General features: G+C 42.1%; 1 protein-coding gene across 2 annotated transcripts in view; it reads left to right on the plus strand.

Annotated features, from left to right (window-relative positions):
- PUDP (pseudouridine 5'-phosphatase) overlaps positions 1-18,325 on the plus strand; it is a 306,515-nt gene that overhangs the window by 111,191 nt on the left and 176,999 nt on the right. For both annotated transcript variants that reach the window (XM_088451538.1, XM_088451537.1), the window contains exon 2: positions 1,852-2,070. In XM_088451538.1, coding sequence (XP_088307664.1) covers positions 1,852-2,070 — 219 coding nt within the window. The remainder of the gene's footprint in view (positions 1-1,851; positions 2,071-18,325) is intronic.

Here is an 18,325-nt window from a genome sequence, read left to right on the forward strand (position 1 = left end):
AACAAAGAAAATATTTTTTTATTTTTGCTGCATAGTAGTGCACTTTTTGGGTTACAACACCCTTTAAGAAATGAGCCAGCCGGCCCTTTACTTATGGGACACAGGCGCACGCTTGACGCTGCTCCTTTGTTGATGCACGTGCAGCTACAGCCCACACAATTCACAAACACAGAAAATATTTTTTTATTTTGTTTGGAGTGCCCTTTGGGGGTTACAGCACCCTTTAGCGGTCAATCCAGCCGACCCTTTATTTATTTATGGGACACAGGCGCACGCTTGGCACTACTTTGTTTGATGCACGTGCGGCTACTGCTCACACAATTCACAAACACAAAAAAATATATATTTTTATTTTGTTTGGAGTGCCCTTTGGGGGTTACAGCACCCTTTAGCGGTCAATCCAGCCGGCCCTTTATTTATTTATGGGACACAGGCGCACGCTTGGCACTACTTTGTTTGATGCACGTGCGGCTACTGCGCACACAATTCACAAACACAAAAAAAAATATTTTTTTATTTTGTTTGGAGTGCCCTTTGGGGGTTACAGCACCCTTTAACGGACAAGCCAGCCAGCCTTTTACTTATGGGACACAGGCGCACGCTTGGCGCTGCTCCTTTGTTGATGCACGTGCAGCCACAGTGCACACAATTCACAAACACAGAATTTTTTTTTTTTTTTTTGCACTTGGGGGGGAGCACCCCTGATGGACATAGCATCCCCTGGACAACACTACAGCACCCCTTTAGGACTGGGACACTGCACAGGACTTTGGAGTGGACATAGTCCCTATGGACAACTGACTGCACAACACAGTCCAGCCAGCCCCTATGGTCTTTGAAGTAGTGGACACAGCCCCTATGGACAACAGCAGCACAGCACAGCACAACACTACACTGCACTACACTACACAGCCCAGCCAGCCCTAACTCCCACCCTCCCTCTTCACTGTCCACAGCCGAGTGAGAAAATGGCGCCGACGCGGGTACCTTATATAGGATCCAAAACCCGCGAGACCCGGAAGGCGGGATGATGACATTTTGCCTCGATTTCAGATCTGAGTCAGGCGGGAAAAGTCGAGCCTGATTCAGATCGGCCTCGGATCGGGGGGGCTCGGGGGGGTTCGGATTTCAGAAATCCGAACCCGCTCACCCCTAGTATTAATACAGTATGCTGATTATTCTCTTAATCATATGGTACACTAGTCATTCCGAATCATTGAGAAATTCCACTTATAAAATTAGTTTTCGGACATACAGTAAGTTTAGGGAAAACAATTCTCCTACAATTTGCTTTAGTTACAATAATAAGTTAGATTTAAAATTCATGAAGTGCCCCACCCAGTAACCACACCTTCTCATTCTCTGACTTCACTGGCGTATAAAATGCTTTAAGTACCATTTCATAGTTGTCGACATAACAGTGTCTGCATTTCACGGTCCCCAAACTGTTCGTCGACATTCTGATTGTCAACAAGAGGACTACTACCAACTACTACTACTATTATAGTTTTATATTTTTTCTTTTGTACGATATTTGATAATTGGACAGTTTGTTAAATTGTGGAATTTACTAAGTATTCTACTTTCTAACTAACTTCTAAGAGTTGTCATTGTTTTCTATTTAGGTTGTGGTCCTTTTTGTTTCAACATGCACTATTTAAGTCGGCTTGCTTGGCTTATTATAATTTTGAAATATTATTCTAAATACAGCATAGAATTGTTCAGTGACAGACGCCCATTATTGATTTTTTAAATTGTAATGGATCAAACATTTTATTGTGACATGCAAACTTCCACTGGATCGCTCTTATAAAGTACATGTAATATTATTTTACATGTCTTTCTCTACAGATACAGAACGCCTTTACACAGTGGTATTTCAAGAAATCTGTGATCGATTTGGAAAAAAGTACACATGGGATGTGAAATCTTTAGTCATGGGTGAAAAGGCCTTGCCAGCAGCCCAAATTATCCGTGATGTTCTGGACCTTCCTATTACTGGTGAAGAATTACTGCTTGAGAGTCAAATTAAGCAGGAAAAGCTGTTTCCAACTGCATCTTTAATGCCAGGTATAGTGATGACTGTATTGTTATGTACTGTACTGTATATCAAGAGGGAAGGAGGGGTGAGTTTCTTCTCTTTGTGACTGGAAATTCAGTGATCATAGCAAACAAGATTATTGAGTAGGATGTGTAAAATGTTAAACACTTTTTCATTAAATACTTGGCTTATTCCGTGTTTGCCAGCAAAATATTGATTGGTCTATCTGTGGAATTTGGCATTATGTTTTCCCAGTCCCAACTCAACCACAGCACAAAATTAATAGAACACTGTCGTCCCAACTCATTTTGGCGGCCAATTTTACATTATATGTAAGTTATTATATGTACATTGATGTATATACTAATCTTATTAGTATACAGCACTGCACAATCAATATATTGATGTTTTATACATAAAAGATAAATAATAATGGTCATAGGACGTAAATTCCAAAATGGAAATTTTGTAACACAGTGCAGAGCAGCATTCCTTGTTGTGGAAGCAAAAGTGGAACTTGAATTTTGCATAGATGGTACTTTGAATTTCCCATAAATATAGCCTGTTGCATGTACAGTAGTAACTGTCTTTGTGCAAAATAAGAAAATAGTGCTAGGTCTAACGTATGGTAATATATATATATAAAAACAACATTAATATTTGATAGCAAAAAAAATTCTCTCTGTGGACAAGATTCAAATAATTTAACACAGTTTAATAATATATATATAATAAAGTCACAAAAGAATATTCATAAGGTAGAGTCCAAATAGTGGTAACAGATTTATAACTGCATGTGGGACATAAGAAAATGTTCCAGCAATAGATTTAAGTGAGTATATTACCAGAGTGGAGTCCTCCAAACAAAGAGGATTCTTTGCAGATTGATATGTTCCTATTTTTTTCCTTGATATATGGCTGGAAAGATTTCCTTTTTAAGCTGGCTGATATAGTGAATTGTACTTCTATAAAGTTTCAGATAGTGGGGTCAGCTCCTGTAAACACCTAATGTGTTGCCCTGTGGACCTCCCACAGCTTTGTCAAAGAATGTTGCTGCTCTCACCTTGGCCTGCTTCTACACCTATGTCCATATTAGTTAATAATTAGCAGATGAGGATTATTAAAAGCAAAAATCATGTCTGCATAGATCTATCTAAAATCTTCATCTATTTCAAACTAAAAACTACTTTATATATGAGGCAATCCTTTCTTTTAAACACAACATTAATCCAAAATATTTACATACTGTAATATTTTAATTTGATATAATGTGTTATACCATATAAATAGTAGGCCCTTTGTATAAAATAGAGTATTTCATTCCAATTGAAAACCTGCAATAGGATGTTTTAATTCTTTCCTGAATGTTTATATTAACAATAAGAAAAAATACATTCTAAAGCTTGGTTTTTAAGATTGGAAAAGTTCCGTTTGATGTTTTTTTACAGGGCTTCCATACGCACGATGATGTGAAGCGTATGCGTTACCCGGGAAACGTTTTTGGTCCCCTTCTCCAGTAGCATCTCCGATAGCTGTACTAAAAAAAAACATACTCAACCACCCCTTGGTTCAGCTCCTCTTCTGTCCATGTAGAGAGTAGGGGGTAAATTTACTAAGAATCGAGATACTTCGAAATTACCATCTCGAGTGATTTATTCATTTTTTTCCATGTCGCAAATTCACTGAAGGCAAAGTCGGATGAGATGGGGAAGGAGTTTTCTCATCTCACTCTTAAAACTCAGGTGAGATAGCAATCTCGAATCAAATCACCATAGGTCCAAATCGGAAGTACTTTTCACTAAAAACATACATCTCTCAAATTTACCAAGAATCTGGATGACCAGCTCGGGTGAGATAGGAGCAAACTCTCTTGTCAAATAGCTTTTCAATCTCTCAACCTCATGAGCTGCGAGATTGGCAGAAACATACACAAATCATTGTGATTTTTAGTATATTTCTTGCTATAAAGAGTTAAAATAGGGCTAATGTTAAAAAAAAAATTACATAGGGCACCCCCAAAAGACTAACCAGCCCCGGACTTGTCAGCCTGTCCTGGTACCTAAAATTACGTGGAACAAAATGAGTAGGGTCACACCGTAATTTAGGTACAAGCACCAGGCTGCAGGGCCAGTCCTGGTTTTAAATATAGGGGGGGATGCATAGGGTTCCCCCCATATTTATAACCAGCACCTGACCCAAAACGGCTGGGGTGTAATGCCACAGCCCGGAGACCCTATTACCAGGTCTCCATGGCCAAAGCATTATCACCCCAAGCTGCTCAGGCCAAGCCAAAGATCTCAGGGGAGATGGGGACCCCTAAAAAAGGGGTCCCCCCTCTCCTGAAACCCTAGGCTTGGTCTGAAGCCTGGGGCTCTTCCCTGCACCCCTGTAGCCGTGGGTACGGAGGTAATAAATTGAAGAATAGAAGGAAACTATTGTATTTTACAGTGGAACTACAGGTACCAGCATGCCTGCCCTTTGGTACTTGTGGAACTACAAGTGCCAGCAGGCAGCCAGCACCCGTACTCCCACTGTAAAATAAATAGATAAATAAAGACACAACACACACACCATGACTAGTAAAGATTTATTACACACATCCATCAATCACACATACTTACCTGTACCAGCCGGTCTGTCCTCTTCTCCAATGTAGAATCCATGTGGATTGACCTGCAAAAAAGATCGTATACTCACCTCCATCCTGGTGCTGGTCTCCGTAGCATCCAGGGTCTTTGCAAAACAATAAAATGACTTACCTGGAACCAAGCCGAACATGTGTAAGTATATGCTGTTACATATACTTACACTATGCGAAATGACAGATGACCGAAATCATCTGGAATTTCTCACAGGCCGCTAGCCAATCAGCAGCCGCTTTACATGTAGCGGACGCTCATTGGCTGGGACCCACGTGGGAGCAGCCAATGAGCGTCCACTACATGTAAAGCTGCCGCTGATTGGCCAGCGGGCCGTGAGAAAAAACAGATGATTCCGATCATCTGTCATTTTCAATAGTGTAAGTATATGCTGTTACATTTATATACATTTATATATGTTGTTACTGTTGCGTATGAGTCGCAATGCGCGTGCACGAACCAGTCATCATGATGGGAAATGCTCGCCTGTAGCCCGCAGTCGGGCCGCTATTTTGAGTGACAGATAGTGCCGTTTGTGGGTGGTAACAGGGGAAGGTGCTTGTAAACGGGGGTGTGGATGTGCGAACGCAGGCGTGCCCCACCGTCAGAATGGCGTTTAATGGGTGTGCATAATTAGCAAAGTAGCATCATTACACATGTGACTGGATTGTATTTTTTTTCTGTAGCTCAGTGTAAACCCCACCCTTTACGAGCACCTGTGCAATGTCATTAAGTTGATGTGAGCGACCACCATACTTTTTGTTTGCTGGATTGTATTTTAGCCTGAACTGCTCGCAATGTTGTGGTGGGAAAAGGCTACCACAAGTACTGCGAGCACTTCCGATGGCTCTCGATGTTCCCGATCAATCCTACAAATGCCGGAGATGACATGTGTTGCGAGTGGCAAAGGGGCATCTTTATACAGGTGCGAACGCTAGTGTGGCCGCTCGCTATTACTTAGTGGGCGGCTTTTTATGCGACGCAGTGCGAGCGCATGATTTAAATAGCCGGCCCCTTTTAGCCAGTGAGCGCCCGCAAATAGCGTCCGGGTCTGAATCAGGCCCTCAGTGATGTGCTGAGAGGCAGGGGGACTGCAAAAATGCAGGTCAGTCTTAGAGTATGAGCGGTGCGGAACTGAGTAGAAGGTGTAATCTCTACAGGTAGGGTTAAGGGCCCGCCACGTGTCAAGGAGATCAGCCTCTTTTACATGAGTAACAAGAGCTCGGGAAGATGAGCAATTACTGGGGCGAGGCTGGAAGCAAGATCAATCGAGCTGGATCCATGACACAGTTAAAGTCTTCCCCTAGAAATAAATATCCGTCCTGCCGTTTACAAAGTACATTAAAAAAGGATTTGAAAAAGCGTTGTTGGCCAGTGTTTGGAGCATAAACTGAATCAATAGTAACATGGAGGTGACCTAGCCTGCCAGTCAGAATAATGTAGCGACCGTCCGAGTCTGAAAATACAGAACGCTGAACAAAGGGCAACCTGTTGTGTATCATAATACCAACTCCATTATATTTAGTGTTACTAGAGGAGTACAACATGGTGCAGAAGCTCCTAGAAAGCAGTGAACAGTGACTAGGGTGTCAGAAGAAAAAAGTGAAAAGGGGGAGAGAAATGAAGAGGAGAGGAGGTGGAATGGAAGAGGTGAGTGCAAAAAATAAACCTGCAAAGAGAGAAAGAAAGAGAGAAAAAAAAAGGGAAAAGAATAAAAGAAATGTGGGAGGGGAAGGTGTTGTGTGCAGGTACTCAACCAGCGATACGGAGGAGAGCACACACAAAAATTAGGTCACAATTGTCCAAGAAATGTGGAGGTAATACAACGTAAAACACTTTGAAAAAAAAAGTAAAATATAAATTTTAAATGAACAAGAAATAGACAAAATTGAGAAGGTTGACAATAGCCAAGCTAAATGGGGAGAACTGGGAGAGTGGTGTAGACAGGTTATGAGATGTTGGAGAGAGCAGGGGAGTCCCCTGGGTGTTAGTGGGATGGGGAAAATGGGGGGAGGGGGAGAAATACTTGAAATCAGGAAAGAATTCAGGAGAGAAACAACAAAAGAGTATTTTCCAAAGCATTTGTAATAAAACATACAATACTGAAAATTAAATATAGAATAACAGGGAGGGAGAAAAACTATATGTCGGCAATTATATGAACTCCCCTACAAAAGCGATTGCTACAATTAAAACTAGTGGTGTCACTGAGGGGAGCGCCACCCACCCACTCGGGAAGCCTATTGTCAAAACAGTAGTGGAGTGGCAGAAGAGAGAGCCGAACCCCGCCATAGGGCCCCACAGTAAAACACAATTATATTACATCAGTGGTTCTCAAACTCGGTCCTCAGGACCCCACACAGGTCACGTTTTCCAGGTCACACAGCAGGTGCACAGGTGCATTCATTACTCACTGACACATTCTAAAGACCCACAGGTGGAGCTACTTATTCACTTGTGATTCTATGAGGAGACCTGGAACACATGCACTGTTTGGGGTCCTGAGGACCGAGTCTGAGAACCTGTGTATTACATAATATAGAAAATAGTGCAAAAAAAAAAAGCAAACCGCTAGACATCAGAAGAAACATCTTCTAGGAAACATGACCATAACTGTTTAACATAATACTGAGATTCAATACAGCAATCCTTGGAAGTGTGCAAAAAAAAAAATCAAAATAAAATCAAAGGGGAATAGAAACTATAGAACAATTTCTAGGCACATAATATAATTGGAAACTATAAATATGAAATTTTGAGAACAGAACCAGAAGGTAGAAAGAATGGGTGCCTCATGAAGAGTTGACATCACTTCCTGGGGGAGGACCAGACTCTTGCAGCTGCATTAGTAAGTCCTTGCATTCCCGAATGTCCCGGATAAAGATAGACTTGCCGTTTAGATCCACAATGAGTTTGAAGGGGAAACCCCAGTGGTATTTGATGCCCCGATTACAGAGTAATTTAGTCAGGTCCCAGAAGTCTCTGCATTTGGCAATTGTTAGAGGTGCCAAGTCATGGTAAAATTGTAATTTGGCATTGTTATAGAGGACATAGGGCTTACCTTTAGTGGGAACGAGGACAAATTCCTTATCCTTGTACCTGAGAAAGTGCATTACTACATTTCTGGGTGGTTCATTGTCCCTTGGTTTGGGTCGAAGGGCGAGATGTGCTTGTTCCAGAGGGAGCTTCTGAGTGCCAAGGTCTGGTGGTAGAAATGATAAAAGGTTGTGTAGATAGGGTTTAAGAGCTTCCGGAGTTAGACTCTTGAATGTTGCGAATACTGATGTTGTTTTTACGCTCCCTGTTTTCCAAGTCTTCATTTTTGGTGCGAAGGTTCAAGACTATATGGCCCAGATCCCTGCCTGCATCATTCAACGCTTTCTGCATATTATCTTGGCGAGACTCCAGTCTGGTAGTCCTGGCGGCAAGAGTGGATATCTCAGAATTGATCAAAGCCACAGCTTTAACAAGCTTATTTTCAAGCGAGTCCTTGAGGTCTGTGATTAAAGAGCGGTGAGCCTGGATATCCTCTGTAGATGGAGCAAGGGAGAGGGACCGGCTTTATCCTTATCTACCAGGGGAGGAGTAGGGGGAACCCTAAGTTGACTAGATTTAGCACCCCTGGTGAAATGTTGAGAAACATCACCTCCCACTTGTTTAGATATTTTAGCTGTGGACTCCTGCTTGGGAGAAAAGGCCCAGGTAAGTGTAACAGGGAGGAACAGTATCCGTAGGGAAGCACAGAGGACACCAGGTGTCTGAAAAAGGCCATGGTACAGCTAAACAGCCTGGAGGGGGTAAATGGGAAACTTGCTTCAGGAGAGGAGGGGGACAAAACACCCAGGAGACCAATCTCCCTCACCCTAGATAGCCATCAACAGGTACAGCAAAACCATGTTTTATTAAGCAGTACCCTAGATAGTCGTCAGTAGGTACAGAAATGCTACAGTATATAATAGGTTGTATCTTAGGTAGCAAGTAATAGATATAGCAAAACTGTATTATGGTAGGCTGTTCCTTAGGTAGCCATCAAAAGATAAAGCAAGACTGTTTTTATAGTAGGTCATGCCATAAATAGCCAGAAATAAATATAGCAAAACTGTATTATAGTAAGCTGAACCCTAGATGGCTAGTAATAGATATAGCAAAACTGTACTACTACCACTACAAAGACAAGTGTAAACTGTGTCACTAAAGTCAGATGTGGCTGGGCTGCTGATAAAAGGGAGTGGAGAGACAGCTGGCAGCCTTTTTAGAACCTGCAGTACTCACCACAGCCTGGACTTGAGGTGAAAGGAGGAGGTCCCAGGAGGCCAAGATGGTGGAGCTCCACAGCCAAGTACTTAATATAGGAGGCACACCTAGCCAGCATCTGGGTCCAGCCTGGGGTAGATCCCACAGCAGGTGAGGCCAAAGCTCTCCACACAAGTGATGGGGGAAGTCGGGAGGTGTGCGGCGGTCGGTCACATGGGTCTGCGGGCAGGACATCCACCACCACTGGGTCTTGTTCTTTGCAGGTATCCCGGAAACGGATCACTATGGAGCTCTTGAACGTTGGTGGGGGTGAGTGCCATTGACAATGGCATCTGGGGAACTGTGATGCGCCGGGTGCAGCGTCCCTAGACCGTCTGCATTGAGACTCAAGCTCGGTGTCTCAGCTTGTGGTGAAGGTTTCAACCTTCAGAGTCACTGTAGAGTGACTCCCGGCTCTGCAGACTGATCACCAAGGATGTCTCCAAGAAGGGCAGGTACACCTGGGTGGATAGAGAGTTAGGAGCAGCCGTATATAGGAGCTAAAAGCCGAGTTATATAAGGGCTAGTCAGGAGCTCAAGGGAGAGAAGCCCATCCAGCTTGCTCACTAGGCCATGCCCCCAAGTGCTGTGAGAGCCATTGTGTTTTATTATTCTCTCATCAGTGCTAATGTGTTTGTTTTTTTTTCATGCAAAGCTTGTATGTTTTATTTTTTTGGTGGTAGCCATTGTGTTTTATTTTCTCCTATCGGTGCAGTCAGATAGTATATAATGGGCAAACATGTTTGACTTATATAAAATTAGGAGGTATATGCCCAAATCTAAAGAGTAGGAAGGCCATTGACTGTGGCATTTGCATAAAGATGCAGTCGCAGCTGCAATTGCATCCAGCTCTGAATTAAGGGTCTGATTCAGAGCCGGACGTTCTGACCAGAGCGCTTTCTCTGAATCAGGGCCCTCCTACCTCAACTTGGAGCGGCCTCTTGGACGCTCGCATAGCTGTGGGTTACCACCCATAGCTTATGCGAGCGCCCATGATGATGGTCGCGATGGTCAAGACCATCGCGACCATCGGGCTTGCGACGAGACCCTGCGGTAGGGTCTCGCTGCCGCAAGCCCTGGAGTGATTTTGGCTCTATCAGAGCCAAAATCACTCCCACTGACATTACTACTGATGTCAGTGGGGCCGGACCCAGACGGAACGCCTCCGTCTGGAAGCCACACCCCTGGCACGCCCACCAAAGGGGGCGTGCTGTCAGTCACAATCGACAGCACGCCCCCTTTGGTGCGAGACCCCGAGCGATGGCTACCCCGTCGCTCTCCGGGTCTCCAGCATGCGCACGACGGAGCTCCCTCCGTCGTGCGCATGCGCATTAGGGCACCATCGACCCGCTTGCGAGCGTCCTGCGCTCGCGAGTGGGTCTGAATCAGGCCCTAAGCCCAGTGTGCTTGTATGGTGCAGTAATGTTTGCTAACCTAGGACCAGTAAGTGTGCTTGTATGGTGCAGTAATGTTTGGTAACCTAGGATCAGTAAGTGTGCTTGTATGGCAAAGTAATGTTTGGTAACCTAGGACCAGTGAGTGTGCTTGTATGGTGCAGTAATGTTTGCTAACCTAGGACCAGTAAGTGTGCTTGTATGGTGCAGTAATGTTTGGTAACCTAGGATCAGTAAGTGTGCTTGTATGGCAAAGTAATGTTTGGTAACCTAGGACCAGTAAGTGTGCTTGTATGGTGCAGTAATGTTTGGTAACCTAGGACCAGTAAGTGTGCTTGTATGGTGCAGTAATGTTTGCTTACCTAGGGCCAGTAAGTGTGCTTGTATGGTGCAGTAATGTTTGGTAACCTAGGACCAGTAAGTGTGCTTGTATGGTGCAGTAATGTTTGCTAACCTAGGACCAGTAAGTGTGCTTGTATGGTGCAGTAATGTTTGCTAACCTAGGACCAGTAAGTGTGAAGAATTGAATGAAAATGTGGTACAAAAAAGGTTTCAACAAATAGTTCCTGATTGTGAGTCGCAGGCTGCTGAAAGTGCTTTGCATCTGTGGTCATAGTCGAAACTGTGACTTTACACAAGTTTGAGGCATTTGGAACTGGGACCACCCATTACCAAATGCCTAGTTTCGCCTATGCATCTAATTTATGCACATCCACAAAACAGCATTTAAACAGTCAGACACGCCTGTTACCACACCCAAACACTGACTACTTGTCACTCACTTTGTGAATGGTTCCTCTGTATGAACCTAATCGCATTGCAATCGCTGCACGTGCTCAGTGCTGGGTTCCCGCATGTGCATTAGTAAACAAACACTTGTTCTGCGAACATATATCGGCTTTGTGTCATTCTCTAAATCAGGCACAAGGTCTTAAGTTCTTAAATAATAGTACTATTGTTATATTAGTCATATGTAGGTAACATCAGTGATATACAGTAATATAGTAAAATCTTGGATGTAATTTAAAATAGCATTACCGAAAGTCATGTACTGTAGGTTTATAGTTTAAATCACTCTGGTGCAGTGCCGGTGCAAGGTATCACGACTCACTATTATAATATTGTAATTTTCCAAATATGCGCAATCAATGACTGCAGCCTAGGGGAGACTTCTAAGAGGTTCCTCACTTGTCCTCTAAAAAAACATACAAATAAACAAAGTCAAGTATCACCCTTTGGCGCTGCCACACAATGTCTCCTTATATTTCCAAAATGGAACCACAATGAGATCCTCTGTATGTAAATCTTCCAGGATTTATTCCTCAAGATGTGTGAAATTCCAATTCCGCTTCCTTTGCATCAATATCTCAAAAAAGAGAAACCAAACATAGTGCAATAATGATAATAAAATTACACTTTTATAATGGTGATGACAAAGGAACACTCACATGTTTCAAAATAGGTAGAAAACGTATAGTATCTCCAGTCTGTAACACCATAGGAAATTCCAACTTCAAGTGTAGATCAACTCAAAAAGAGAAGAATATACCAAAAATAGTGCAATACTGTATGTATTGACAGAAAATTTTATTCAGACAAAGAAACACTCACATTTAGACAGAATAAAAACCGCTTATATATATGTATCACACCGGAAAGGCAGGATGAGGTTATCGATATAAGATGTAAATAGAAGGAAACCAGTGGTTCCGGATACCAACGTGATCCCTCCTGTAGTTCACGATTCCCCCGTCTCAGCGTTCCATGTGCGGTCACCGGCTCAACGCGTTTCGAATTGCTTGATTCTTCCTCAGGAGCATGGTGAGTAAGCGTCTCCAGGGCTTTAAATACCCCTTCCAATATCCAGAAAATAACTCAATTTTCCCGCCTCATCTCCTCCTCGTGGTCACCGGAAGTGCCGTTACCGGAAGTGACATCGCCGGAAGTGACATCACCGGAAGTGCCGTTACCGGACGTGGCGTCACCGGAAGTGCCGCTACCGGAAGTGATGTTACCGGAAGTGATGTTGCCGGAAGTGGCGTCACATCACTTCCGCTTTGTATGCGTTCCACACTACAGGAAGTGGCTGTTATCCACTCACTTCCTTGCATTTCAAACGGAGGAAACTCTCTGCAGGATGATGAAAGACCCTAACTTCTTATTGCATTTTGTCCATTAGTCCATACAATTAGCATGGAGATCATCTCATTGGATCATATAAAGTGCAAATGCCCAAAGTCCATACATAAAAGGGAAAAAAGGAAAATATAAATATTATCAATCATTAACATGGATACATATAGAGGCATACCTAAAAATATTCAAAAACATTTTTTTTAAATAAGAATACATAAAAATTCATAAAAACCACTTGAGTTCAAAGTCCCCATTAAGTCCATGAGGTACTAAGGTTTTAGATTGGGATCAGAAAAAGAAAAAATGGAGAAACCAAAATCAAAACCGAAAATAAAGAAGAAAGGGAAAACCCATAGAGGAAGTAGAGGAGGTGTTAAGAGAAATAATCAGATTAAGATAAAAAAGGGAAAGATATTAAAATCTATCAAAAGAGAAGACACAAAAATATTCAATTTGAGTAAAAAAGTTTTAACTGAGGATGAATCCAATGTTTTAAAGAAAGGCTTAAAATTTGCCCCGACTAGCCAAATTAGTTCTTTTGACCTGTTTATTGACCTACAAAAAATTACTCGTAAACTAACTGTTAAAAAATTATATTTAAATAAAGATAAAGATGAATTGGTGGATGAGGAAACTAGAGATTTCTCTAGACCTTTATTTAAACCAAAGTCCTCTTTTTACCCTACACACCAAAAGGGGAGTTTTATAGATTGTTTTAGTAAACTTGTTATATCTGATACTGAGAAAATAGTCAATAAATAGAAAAACAGGAAGTGTAATTTAACCAAAAAAGAATATATGGCGCTACAGTCCCTAAAAAAGGATGATGGGCTTATTATCAAACCCGCTGATAAGGGGGGAGGAGTAGTTCTCCTTAATAAAGAGGACTATATAGCAGAAATTAATAGTCAATTAAATGAGGGAAATACATACAGGAAATTAAGGAGTGATCCTACGACAAGAATTACAAAATAACTTTTAACACTAACTACTGAAGCCTTGGAAAAAGGTGTTTTAAATAAATATGAACATGAGTTCATTAATTTAAAACATCCCTCTGTTCCGACTATATACATCCTCCCTAAGATCCATAAGGATCCTTTACATCCGCCTGGGAGACCAATTATATCTGGGACTAATAGTATTACTTCCAACCTTTCAGCGGTTGTTGACTCTTATTTACAACCCTTAGTTAAAAATACCAGTGCCTATCTCAAAGACACTGGGGATGTTCTGAATAAAATTGAAACTATAGAATGGAAGGAACATTATATTATGAATAGTGCAGATGTATCTTCTCTCTACACTATAATAGATACAGAAAAAGGATTGTTAGCAGTTTCCTACTTTTTAGATAAAACTGATTTTGGTGATAATTTAAAAGAATTTCTTTTAAAAAGTATTAATTTTATTTTAATTAATAATTACTTTTATTTTAATGGGACATTTTATCTTCAACAGATTGGTACTGCTATGGGCACCAGGTTTGCCCCCAGTTATGCTAATTTGTTTATGGCATATTGGGAGGAGCAGAAGATCTGGCAGGATGGCGTGCTGGGGGTAGGCCTGGTGTCCTGGCAACGTTTTATAGATGACATTTTATTTATTTGGAGTGGAAGCAAAGAAGATCTTGTTTTATTTTGTGAAATACTGAATTTTAATGATTTTAACATTAAATTTACTTTTTCCACCAGTACTCAGGAAATAACCTTTTTAGATTTAGTTTTATATATTAAAGAGGGATGTCTTAAAACAAAGACGTATAGAAAAGAAACTGACTCCAATAGCTATATCACACAGGATAGCCAACATCATGAGAACTGGCTTGAGGGAATTCCCTATAGTCAGTTTCTAAGAGTCAAAAGGAATTGTTCAGAACAAGAAGTTTGCGATTCACAAATAAAAGAAATGACGGGGCGATTTTTAGATAAAGGCTATAGTGAAAAAACCCTTAAGAAGGCCCAAATAAGGTTGACAGTGTAGATCGGAAAAATCTCTTAGTACCTTCAGGTAAACAAGAAAATAAAGAAAGAAATAGTTCTTTCGAGTGGGCTTTTATCAGTAGTTTTAATTCTCAATCTAAAGAGATTGAAACTGTTTTTAGAAAACACTGGAAGATTCTTAAACAGGATCCAATAATAGGAGACAAAATACCTATTAAACCTTCCTTTATATACAAGAAAGCTCCTTCACTCAAAGATAAGCTTGTCAGAAGCTCAATTGAAATTAATAAGAGATCAAGTATTAGGAGTAAGGGCTTTTTTCGATGTGGGACGTGTTTAATGTGCAAAACTGTAAAAGGTCCCTCAAAACAAAAAGACTTTGAAGTGAATGGCAAAGTTTACCCAATTTATGATTTTATTACCTGTAGTACTACTAATGTGATATATGCATTAACATGCTCATGTGGATTGATGTACATTGGTAAAACCAGTAGGAATCTTAAGGTTAGACTTTCGGAGCATGTATATAACATTAGAAAGGGTTTGGAGACGCATACAGTCTCTTCACATTTTAAAAGTATACACAACTCCAATACTTGTTATCTAGAAACCTTTTTTGGTATCCAACACATTAGTGCCAATTGGAGGTCCAATAATGTGGATGTCAGATTGGCCAAATCGGAAATGGGTTGGATCCATAAATTAAAAACCTTAGTACCTCATGGACTTAATGGGGACTTTGAACTCAAGTGGTTTTTATGAATTTTTATGTATTCTTATTTAAAAAAAATGTTTTTGAATATTTTTATGTATGCCTCTATATGTATCCATGTTAATGATTGATAATATTTATATTTTCCTTTTTACCCTTTTATGTATGGACTTTGGGCATTTGCACTTTATATGATCCAATGAGATGATCTCCGTGCTATTTGTATGGACTAATGGACAAAATGCAATAAGAAGTTAGGGTCTTTCATCATCCTGCAGAGAGTTTCCTCCGTTTGAAATGCAAGGAAGTGAGTGGATAACAGCCACTTCCTGTAGTGTGGAACGCATACAAAGCGGAAGTGATGTGACGTCACTCCCGGCGACATCACTTCCGGTAACGTCACTTCCGGTAGCGGCAGTTCCGTTGACGACACATCCGGTAACAGCACTTCCGGTGACGTCACTTCCGGTAACGTCACTTCCGGTGACGTCACTTCCGGTAACGGCACTTCCGGCTACCACGAGGAGGACATGAGGCGGGAAAATTGAGTTATTTTCTGGATATTGGAAGGGGTATTTAAAGCCCTGGAGACGCTTACTCACCATGCTCCTGAGGAAGAATCAAGCAATTCGAAACGCATTGAGCCGGTGACCGCACATGGAACGCTGAGACGGGGGAATCGTGAACTACAGGAGGGATCACGTTGGTATCCGGAACCACTGGTTTCCTTCTATTTACATCTTATATCAATAACCCCATCCTGCCTTTCCGGTGTGATACATATATATATAAGCGGTTTTTATTCTGTCTAAATGTGAGTGTTTCTTTGTCTGAATAAAATTTTCTGTCAATACATACAGTATTGCACTATTTTTGGTATATTCTTCTCTTTTTGAGTTGATCTACACTTGAAGTTGGAATTTCCTATGGTGTTACAGACTGGAGATACTATACGTTTTCTACCTATTTTGAAACATGTGAGTGTTCCTTTGTCATCACCATTATAAGTGTAATTTTATTATCATTATTGCACTGTTTGGTTTCTCTTTTTTGAGATATTGATGCAAAGGAAGCGGAATTGGAATTTCACACATCTTGAGGAATAAATCCTGGAAGATTTACATACAGAGGATCTCATTGTGGTTCCATTTTGGAAATATAAGGAGACATTGTGTGGCAGCGCCAAAGGGTGATACTTGACTTTGTTTATTTGTATCACAACTCACTAGGCAGAACTTCAGCAACCGCTAAATTAAATGCTTATGGCTTTATTACTTGTAATCTGTATCTGTGCCGTGAACTGATTTCTTTACCTGGCAGTATTAGTGTTCCCGCTAGGCTGTTTTAGCGGGGCGCGGCGCCCTGCCCTCCTTCTGGAGGGCAAAAAGCACCCTGCCCTCCAGGAGGAGGGCAAAAAGCGCCCTGCCCTAACAGCCTGCGGGAGCCGTTCTCACCCGCGGGATGCAGTGTCCCGCGGGTGGACAAACATGCGGTGACCCGGTCACCGCCGGGGAATAGACGCCGGGCGCATGCGCCCGGCGTCTATTCTCCCTTTCTGCAGCGCTTGGGGGCTGCCCGGAATGTCCGTAAGCGCCGGGCACGCCCCCAAGTATGACGAAAAGGGGGACGCGTGTTATAGACACGCCCCCTTTTCATAACCACGCCCCTTTTCGGACGTGCGCGCGCACAACATTGCCCTCTCTAGCTCCGGTGCCCTGCCAGTATGGTTTAATTTTTATACAAGACACAGGTCCATGTGGCTCTGGCATCAAGGCTATTAATATGCATTTCTTCAGGCAGTTCCACCTTATACCCAGAGTCACCTTGCATATCTCCCCTCTCCTGATCACAGAAGAACCGTCTCCCGCCGATGACCTCCCTGACGGACTTGTACACTAGTTGGGGCCCGACTCCACAGTGTGCCTGAGTCTCATGGGATTGAACCCTACCTTTGGTTTACTCCTACCACCACTGCTGACACCTCCTTCCATGGGTCCTCACAATCTACCATCCACGATGTATCTGGATTGAACAAAGTTGAAATTTGTGCAAACCTTATAAACTTGTAAGCTTTTGAAAACCATACTCTTGTATGCGTCCCTATGTAGTAACAGGGATATATGAATAGCTATAATTTGAGCAAACATTAAAATTAAATAATGACTGTATGAATTACTGAAAAGTATTTGTATATGTCACTAAAATGATACTAGTTTTACAGTGTAACTAAGGGCCTGATTCATTACCAATCGCAACTGCAATTACGCAAGCAATCGGCGGATTGTTGCGTACTGCTTATGCATTGCAGGGTGAGAACTAGCCACTGCAATCGGGACTGTGATCGCAGTGATTATGCAGACCCATCACAGAGTGACAGGAAGTTCTTTTTGTGGGAGGTGATGGGGGGTGGTCGGCGAAACTCAGGTGTGCCAGTGCATTTGAATGCCGTTGCAGGAACGTGCATAAATTACTACTGTGATGCCATACGCAGCCTTAGTACTTATAGCGTGCAACAAGGTTAACAATTCCCGAGTGAGGTCAGAGCTTGTGCAAGTGTGCATGAAGCTGCGATGGTACTCAATGTTACCAATGGTTTCACAGTTTTGGATTAAGGATGTGATAAGGTAAAGTGGATTAGCATACTATCGCAGTGAGACTGCGTGCGCAATCAGGCAATCACAGTTGCGATCCGTAATAAATCAGGCCCTAAGTTAATTAGATGAACATGTGACATGTACATGAATAATGTGCCAGTTGGATTAACTGCTAACTATGGGCCTGGTTCAGAGTTTCACGCTATGCCGAAGTTTCACAGGCTCTCTGTGTATGCGTCAAAGTCTGTTACCGTAGTCACAAGCAGCAGCTTTTTATTTGCAAAGTGATTGACAGTTAAGGGCCGTTTGGGGGAGGTAACGGGGTGTGCCACCAAAGTGTGTTGTAACCATTTTCCGAGTGTGCTGCTACCTGCTATCCCATACGCACAAAACACAGCTCCGGTGTCTTAGTTTAGACGGCCATTCTGCACAACCATAGAGTCACTCCGGAGGCTGATTATCAAAGAATCTGTGTTTGCCACTGCTGGCATCTCAATACAAATCCTGATGTCTGCGACATTAGTGTATTTTTGCATAGCCCCTGCATACACATACACAGCAGTGGCGGCATTA

Source organism: Taudactylus pleione, unplaced genomic scaffold, assembly GCF_031769625.1.
Source record: "Taudactylus pleione unplaced genomic scaffold, aTauple2 ptg000026l, whole genome shotgun sequence".
NCBI classification, from domain to species: domain Eukaryota; kingdom Metazoa; phylum Chordata; class Amphibia; order Anura; family Myobatrachidae; genus Taudactylus; species Taudactylus pleione.